Source organism: Neovison vison, chromosome 1 (genome assembly GCF_020171115.1).
Source record: "Neovison vison isolate M4711 chromosome 1, ASM_NN_V1, whole genome shotgun sequence".
NCBI classification, from domain to species: domain Eukaryota; kingdom Metazoa; phylum Chordata; class Mammalia; order Carnivora; family Mustelidae; genus Neogale; species Neogale vison.
In genome coordinates this window covers 10,071,287-10,080,507 of record NC_058091.1, presented here as the reverse complement: position 1 = coordinate 10,080,507, position 9,221 = coordinate 10,071,287, and the positions used below count along the sequence as shown (strand labels likewise).

Genomic DNA, 9,221 nt, shown 5'->3' with positions numbered 1-9,221 from the left:
AGCGTTTTCAGACGAGTGGGTGGTAGTAGGTGTTGCATCCATGTGCCAAGCTACCTCGGTTTGCCTTCCTAAGAGAGCCCCTTACGAATGGCCTTTACAGGGTCCTGGAAGGCTCCGTTGGTTAAGCCTTTGCCTTCTGCTCAGGTCATGACCTCAGGATCCTGGGATCTAGGCCCACATCGGGCTCCCTGCTCAGTAGGGAGCCTCCTTCCCTCTCTGACCCCTCTACCCCCACCCCTACTCATGCTTGCTCCTACTAACAAAATAAATAAAATCTTAAGAAAAAAATGGCCTTTACCCTTCATCATTGAGAACATTTACATGATCTCTTGCCTGTGTTCACTATTGTTTTGTTTTCTTTATCACCAAATGATAATGAGGCAAGCTTATTCGAGAAATGCAAATTAGGTCCTGAGTCACTCCACTGCTTGGGCAGGAAAGTTGAGCTCTATGTGCTTCTTGGTCTAATTTTCTCCCAAACTGAGTTACCTGCCTTCAGACAAAATTTGCTAACAGCCTCACTCATTATTACAGATGAATGTCACTGCCTGCAAGAGATGCTCTTTCCCCTTATATAAGCGCCGCCTTTGATAATTAATCCTGATAACACCAATATAGAGACCCCAATCCTTGACATATTATTCAATGACTCTTGGCAGAAAGGAAAAGCATCTCACTTGAATATGATAATATACTATAAAAATCTGTATTTTACTGCCTTTCGTGAGAAATTTAACTATTTGGAGAAATAATTTTATAGTTTATCTGGCTGATTTTACTTTATACTTAACTGTTTGCTCTATTTTAAAAGAAGATAAATGAAAATTGGTGACAATATACAACATTCTTCATGAACCAAACCTAGGAGAGATTAAATTTTGCCCCCAGTGAAACAGCTAAATTCAGTGGATTTTAATTACTTTTGTCCCCATGGGCTTTTTTTTTTCTTCTTAATTTCTTACATTTTCCCCTTAGGTTGCATGATTAATTTGCAAGTTGAGTCCCACACTGTCCATGAAACAAAGCAATGTATGACAGATGAGGTGATCAGATGCCACCTTTTGACTGAGCACCGAGCGAGGTTTTTCTCATGTCGCCTGAGTCGGTGCGACGGAACGAGGGTCGCCTGCGATCATGCCTTTGCGCTGCCGGGTCGCACAGTGGTTCATTCCCAACTCCGGATCATCAGAATCCCCGTTTCTTCTAGAGAAAGGCAGCTCAGCATCGCATGAGGCCCTTTCCGTGCCTTGTTTTTCATTCTGGGGTTATTTAGAAATCGTATTTTCTTGGATCCTTTTGTAGTTCATAAGCATGATGATTGGGTGTTCACGCTTTTGTGTGACATGTGCCGCCCTTTAAACCTTGTTACGACCTTGGCACATTACCCGTCTGACGTGAAAAAAAAAAAAAAAAAAAAAAAGAAATCGTATTTTCTTGACTCTGAAGGTAACAGCAGCCCATGGATACGTTTTTACAGGGTAGCAATAACCTCTTGGAATACATGTTGGTGTTTTTTTTTTTTTTTTTTTTCCCTGTGAATGAATCCTGAGGCCTGGGAAGTCGCCCCTCCCTGCCCATCACATTTTTTCTATATTGCTTTCTCTAATAGCTCTTTTGGTGCTGAGATTCTAAACATAAAGCTTAACACTCAACCAGGGTAAGCAACGTTCTTAGGGAAAGCCGCCTTAATGTGGGCTTACACATGAAATGGAAATGGCTTGTGTTATCCATCCTTTAAAAAATTTCTAGTGCTCAGCCTCCATGAAATGGATTGCTTATGGGGAGATAATGTCTGTTCTATTCCTTTTTAAGTCTGTGAAAAATGTCATCCTGGTTAATAGGGTGATTAAAACTCTTTATGCTCCAGGAGATAAATGTGATTATGTTTGTCATACTCTACCCAAGATAAAGACAGCAAAGAAGGCAAACTTGAAATTCCATAACATTTCCTCTCTTCCATATCCAGGAACATTCAGAACTCAATACACAGATGGTACTTCACATAAAGAATAACATTATCTGTTCAACATTTTTCCTTTCCATTAACCAATTTAACAATATGCCTCTGGTATAAAAGGAATAGACAAATGACTAAATCTTCTGATATCTGAGTTCTGACTATAGAAAAATACCACTTCGATCACACTGCTTGTTTTCCTTTAAACTCTCAGTTTCGTTACTCCATTTTTGCTTTTCAAATGCGACTGGATCCTATGCCTGGTGTCTCCTAGGGAGTCTGTCCCCATGTCAACGTTCCCTCAGCAGGTGATTCACGATCATTCTGGCCGCCCTGCCATGCCTCAAGAACAAAAGACGTACGGAAAGGGTTTGTAAACACGAGTCATGCCTCAGAAGTATGTGTCCAAACATTAATTCCTCAGGCCTCTCATGTGCCAGGCCATGGGGGAACAGAGCACACCCACCCTGCTCCTAGACTCAGGCCAGTAATAGGAACACAAACTGTTCAGTTTGGTTCTGGCCTTTCCTTCCTTCATCCCATTCAGAGGCTAGGAATCTCTTCTTAGAGATTTAGTTAAAAATGAAAGCTGGGCAAAGAGTTTTTGCTACTCCATATGCCCTGATAAATTCCATAGTTCTTTCCTTTTAGTCCTGGATTTTTAACAGGTTACATATGATCCCAGATGCTGCTTACACCTGTTTAATTAATTAACAATACAGCAACTTTAACAGGGTAACGTGGTCCAGAGAAAAATGTTACATTATGCACTTGACATTTCATTTAAAAATTTTCCTTAGCACTAAAAGGTTTCATTATAACAGAAAAATTTCAAATGTACTTTATTAAACCTGATTGCTAATTAAAGCCTAATTAATTATAAAGAAATTGCACTACTGATGTCCAACCATATTTTTTGGGATATACTGACATATTAAAGTACTTTCTTTAAAAAACGTTCATCTCCAGTAAAAACAATTGCACGTAGACATTATCCTCTGTTTTCTCTGAGAGGTCATGGAGGACAGGAAAGGGCGGGGTCTGTGTGTAGGAATCCATCAAGAGGCAGTACTTAATACTGAGACTCAATACCTCAGTAACTTTCTGGTTAAAAATATTTGTTAAGCTAGGTGATAACTGGACCATTTTTACATGAACAATTGAGGTGAAACTACAAATTATTAGTCAATGTTTAGGAACACAGAACTGACTCCTCAAAAAAGCACAATTTATATCCACAATTATTATTTTAGCATGACTGTCTCTTTGGGTTATCATAATCTGTTCCTGGCTTCTTCTCTATGTCTGAGAATTTCCAGGGCCTTGGGGTGAGCTCATCAGCTAACTGGCAAGCAGGAGCAAACCTAGGGCTGGGTTCCAGATGACGGAGCCACATCTGCTGCCTGACAGACAGGGTTTCCCTGTGAACCTGTCACTGGGGAGTAGGCCTCATAGCAGCAAGCCTTCCACACCCTGACAATTACATCCAACAAGGAAGGCTGTGGAAACTCATTTAATTAGACACAGTGAAGTACTAGTGCTGTTAGGAGTCTGTCTATAAAGATTTTCCATCATCTGTTACTTCACGTTTATTTTTCCCCCAGGTACAAAACTTGGTTTTAGCCCTTGTAAACAGAAGGATTTCCCTTGGGATCTTCTCCACCGAGAGGTTATCCATGTAATTATTTTGCAAGAATCTTCCTAATTTTGGGAAAACCTTCACACACACACACACACACACACACACTAAAGTAAAGCACACAGAATATAGGCCTCCTGTGCGGCACTGAACGCCATCCATCCCGTGGGTTGGGTCAGCAATGCACATGTCCCTGATGATAAATCAGGGGAGTCCCTTTGCTTCTGTGACATCTCCAAAGCCACCCTCTCCATGACGTTTGTTTTAGACTTTTCCCACCATGCTCATCTCATTTGGATTTCAATGCTTCCTCCCACTCAAGAGGCGATTCTGAGTTCTTGGGAATTGCTGGAAATATTGACTGCATTTTACTTCGGAAGTCTTTCATCTGAAAGAAGAAAAAAAAAATCAGTTATCAAAATTAAAAGAAGGGGAAAAGAGCCAAAGCAATGAGAGAGACCCTGTTGCTGCCCTAATGATACTGCACTGCTTGTGGGTACAATAAAAGGTAAGGACTGTTCTTGCTACCTTAAAAGGAAATGAGAAACCTCTTTTCTTCTTCCTTTAAATAACATAAAATGCCATTCTAAATCTGGAAGGCAACATAATTTAAATTGTCAACTCTCCGTAATATTTATTTCCTACCAGAAGAATGCTATGTGTTGTTGGTTTTCACATATAGAGATACAGCTAAGAATGGGAGTTCTGGGTTTCTGCGGGGGAAGGGGGGGAGGGAGTTCTGTTTATCCTAACTACACCAAGAATTCTGGAGCCAAAAGGAAGAAATGAAGAGAAGAGACCCGGCAGGGTGCTCCACGGACGGAGGGCGCTGCTCTGAGGGAGGGCAGCACTCACTACGGGAGCTCGATCATCTTTCCACTAGACAGTCCGAGCTATACACGGTTTGGTTCGTTATTTAATCTATCTGGGCCTGCTGTGAATTCATCGCTTCGGCTCTACAGCATGGCATGGCCTTACGGTATTCTCATCAGCCACATCCGAACTGCGTTTCTCAAGGATGAAGACCCCCTGAGAGCTGTGAAGCACCTTGCACTCCTCGACAGCACCAAGTCATCTCTGGGTGGGCTGTTCGGAGAGTCGGCTGATGTTTTCTTACTTCGCTTGGTTTTGAAGCTGGTTCCTTCCCTTGTCTCTACATTCAGCCAGTGTGTCGTGTTCAGGTCTCGTCAAGTGCTAGGCATGCGCTCCGGTCCCTGCAGCACAGACTCTGGTACTGGACAGACTTCTCTGTTAAATCCTAACTCCACTACCTGGGGAAACTGCTTCCTGTCTCTAAGCGGTAGATCCCACGTGTGTAGAATGGAGGTCATCACCTGCTTACACGGTGGTGAGGACGCGAGCACAGCACCGAGCACGTGGTGTTCGGTGATCTACTAGCTGTTGTCATGGCAGCATCACCAGTGCTGGGCTGCAAGAACACAGCTCACATGCATAGATATAATATGACAGATCTGTTGAAAACGTTATAGTTCAGTGTCATTTTGGTCTAAGTATTCTGACATTGGGAGATCCAGGAGGTTACCTGTTCTATGTAATCTGTAGGAGGTCCGGGCCAACCATCTCATGTTTGGGTCCCAGACACCAGTACCCAAGACACACACGTCCATGGCAGGTATGCCTCTCCCTAGCCCAGTCTTCCACGCAACTCTCCAGCTGGTACTGTGGCAAATCCTCCATGAGAGGTTGTCAACCAGAGGTAGTACTGGGGAGGGACCGGAACTGTAGTTCCCAACAGCAGTTCTCAAATCCTGTCATGCCATTTTGGTTGCCATAACCACAGGGAACTGCTGTTTGCATTGGGGGTGGGGAAAGATTCTAAATAGCTAACGTACTGCTTTGGGGGCACCTAGGTGGCTCAGTCCATTAAGCATGTGCCTTTGGCTCTGATCATGATCCCAGGGTTCTGGGATTGAGCCCTACGTGGAGCTCCCTGCTCAGGGGAGAGCCTGCTTCTCCCTCTCCCTCTCTCTCGAGCTCTCTCTAAAATAAATTAATAAAATCTTAAAAAAAAAATTGCTTTGTCCAAAATACCAACATGGCCCCACTGAGGAATCTTTTGCATACATTTTCTCAGTTCAAAGACATCTCTGGTCAGGGTCTACGATGTGCTGCCTAGTTCTTTCCCTTCGCCTTCACTGGTTGTAACATCTGTCACAAACCTAATGAGTTTTCAAATGGGGTGTCAGAGAGCGAGGACATGAATCATTTACCATTTCACCTTCTCAGGGATGTGGGACACGGGCAGTTGTTGAGAAGGGAGGAGTGGGGGGGAAGTAGCTGAGGTCTGGGGAGGAGTAAAGGTTGGGCGTTCTACTTCAGCATGGGGGCCTGTGTTCCCATTTCCTCCTCTTGGACTGATTTTTTTCCCCTTGCCTTTAATTTCCCAAGTATTGTATCATTTACTTGCTCTCAGAGTCATAAATGAGTTACTAAGCCACCGCAAGGAATCATCTGAAGAAAGAGCCAATTAGGAATAGACAGGCTTCAAAGAGATATAAAGGAAGGGAGACAAGTGGACCATTCAAACCTCTTCTTTAATTTTACAGCCGTGGAAATGGAAACCCAGAGTCCACATTTAAGTTATAAACAGGGCCTTATGTCGCTTTAAGCAAGGGTTTCACAGCAGGTTTTTAAGTTCGTACTATTTTTGTTATATGGATAGTAAACGAAAACCTTCAGGGTTTTTGTTGTTGTTGTTATTGCTTTTTTTTTTTTTTTAAACCTCTGTCAATTTCTGATGCAGTTTAGAGGTGTGGGTCTATCAGTAATACACTATCACAGGCTAACAGAACCTTCTGCTTAAAAATGTGCTTGAAAAAAAAAAGGATAAAAAAATGTGCTTGAAAAGATTTAGGGGTTGAGTTAATTTAAGCAAATTTGATAATAACACCAATGTACTAGATTCCACAATAACATTGACAGCTACTGGCATAAACCCATTCCCTACCCTACATGCCAACAGTCTGGTGAGGACAGGGCATGCTAGGAACTAGTCTCCATCCAGCAGCTCAGTTTTACTCTGCAGCATTTTGCAAACTCAGGGATCTCTTCCCTCCTCTTCCCTCTTTCCTCGGACCAGGAAGAATTTTACCTTGGCTAGGGGTCACAGGGCTACCCCTCTAAGCAGGGCCACTGCTCTCCACAAAGACTAAGACAGGAATGGCACCCGCTGGGCAACAAGTCCACTGCTCAAGAACCTCATCCTTAAGTTCCAGTGTTTGTGTCCAGCAGTGATGGGTTGTCATATTATTGGAAAGTACAACTTCCTAAAGGCAGTTCTCAGATACAATGTCATGACAATTGGGAAACCTATTGTAAGTACTTCGTCATAATACGGACATTCTAAAGACTGAGTAGGAGCAATTTTTCAGACATCAGAACAGATTCAAGATTGTGCCTCTAACAATGTTACTGTTGTTCACACTGCAACAGCTTTGTAAAGGGCCATAAAGCCAGGATGCCAGCAGGAGACCTGGGACACTGCTGCGCATTCATCATGTGTGTCTTGGCAGGAAAAAAAAAAAAAAAAAAGAAGACTTTTGGTCTCATATATGGTGTGCTGAAAAACTCCTTAAAAGCTGCTATGTACCCAATTAATTTGAGAAAATCCTTATAGCATCTATTCTTAAAAAAATAAGCAGTTATTGGAATAAAAAGCTCAAGCTGTAAAATGTCTTTGCCATTCACCAGCTCCTTTACTTCAATTACCTCTTGCAGGACGTCAATGCTGGACGTAGCATGACAAAAGCTTTTTAGGAACGAGTGATGAGAAAGCCTTCGGACAGGTCAATAATTATGGTACCAAGAGTAATTCTGAAGAACCTGGAAATTCAGCTTCTCCATAAAATAGAGTAAGACTCTGTCACTTGAATAGGAATAAAAATGTCTGCCATTTGAGATGACCTGGACGCCAGGCACTGAACCAAGCACGGGGCTATTACTTAGTCTTTACAATTCTATGCAGCAGAAATGAGAGCCGGCACTTTGCATATGAGAAACCAGAGGTCAGAGAGGTTAAACCAGCCATGGTGACATGTTTTCTAAGTACAACTGACTGACGCCCTGGGCTCTTTCACCACAGCCTGGTCCCGTGACCTGGAAAACTTGGTACCTCTAGAACCTCTAATCGCATACCAGCTTTCACTAAGAAGGATTTCAAAAGCATACATACTCCTACAATGGCTACCACTTTATTTAGAATGGCATGGCGGGTTATTAGCAATGTTCCCTGATAACCAGAAGTCGTGGACTTCTAGACACAGGGGGTTCAACTTCTCCACCCTCTTGAAGTTAGGTAACCATGTGACCAGCTCTGGCAGAAGAAATGGGCATCACATCCAGGGTGATGCATTTAACCGCAGCTGTTTCCAGGCCACTCTTATCTTGCCACGGAAAAAAGGAAACCCGTGTTACTACAGAGGTGCCTCAAGATCAAAACTGTCCTTGTGTAGGACAGTTCCCCTAGAGAGACACACGTAAACCCACACTGGATTTTACAAGAGAAATAAACCTTTGTTGTTTTAAACCACACATTTGGAGACTGTTTTTCACTGTAGTATAACCTAGCCTATTCTGACTGACATAGTGAAGAGAATTACAAAACAGACCTAGGGCATCCTCTGATCCCCTTCAAAATTATGTTAAACTTGGCTGAAACATGGTTGAATGAAAACTCAAGCACTGGGCAAAAGGGAAGAGGAACTCTGTGCAGTTAAGCTTAAATGGCTCTTAGAATCAGCTGGAACAACCAAACCACCATTCTTCCTACTTTCCAAAAGCCCGGTACATCAATTTGTCCCACTATATGTACTACTTCCTGGGTAATCAGAACATTTCTAGATGTTTCCAATAAAACAGTATGGGAGCTCTGATCACTAGGGTAAAGGGTCATTTTGGGGGGCAGACTGCTGTCCTAGGTCTACTCGATAAAATTCAACTGAGGAGGACTGGCTTTATTTTTTAAATTTATGTCAGAGAGAGAAAGATAGAACAAGCAGGGGGAAGAGTAGGCAGAGGGAGAAGCAGGCTCTCCGCTGAGCAAGCAGCCCAATGTAGGACTCGATCCAGGACCTTAGGATCATGACCTGAGCCGAAGGCAGACGCTTAAGGGAATGAGCCTCCTAGGCATTCCAGGACTGGCTTTAGAGAGTATTTGCTGGTACCGTTCAATTTTGATTACCCCTGCTGATAGCCACATGGATCTTGAAATATGTTTAAAGACACCGTATTATTTATTTAATATTCAGTTGCATTAGGAAAGCTGACATGAATTCAAAAATCTTTCTCAGGGTGCCTGGGTGGCACTTGGTTAAGCATCTGACCCTTGGCTTTAGCTCAGGTCGTTATCTCAAGGTCTCGAGGTGGAACCCTGCATCGGGCTCTGTGCTCAGCAGAGTTGGCTTGAGGTCCTCTCTCCCTCTCCCCCTCCTGTGTGCTCGCTCTCTCTAAAATAAAGAAAAATTTTTTTTTTTAAATTTTCTAAGTTATTACATCATTTAGGTAAAGGCCTGACAAGCACCTTCACTTTCTCCTAAACCCTCACTGTTATCAGATGTATAAAGTTTAGCATCTATAGTAAAGTCCATTGATCAAGGAATGAAAAGT

General features: G+C 42.8%; 1 protein-coding gene and 1 non-coding gene across 2 annotated transcripts in view; one reads left to right on the top strand and one right to left on the bottom strand.

Annotated features, from left to right (window-relative positions):
- Positions 1–1,290: 1,290 nt before the first annotated feature.
- Positions 1,291–1,395, top strand: LOC122898325. The gene has a single exon (XR_006382992.1). It is a non-coding gene; the product is annotated as a small nucleolar RNA U13 (small nucleolar RNA).
- A 534-nt stretch (positions 1,396–1,929) lies between these two features.
- TMEM242 (transmembrane protein 242) overlaps positions 1,930–9,221 on the bottom strand; it is a 29,249-nt gene continuing 21,957 nt past the window's right edge. The window contains exon 4 of the mRNA XM_044243262.1: positions 1,930–3,984. Coding sequence (XP_044099197.1) covers positions 3,886–3,984 — 99 coding nt within the window. The 3' untranslated portion in view covers positions 1,930–3,885. The remainder of the gene's footprint in view (positions 3,985–9,221) is intronic.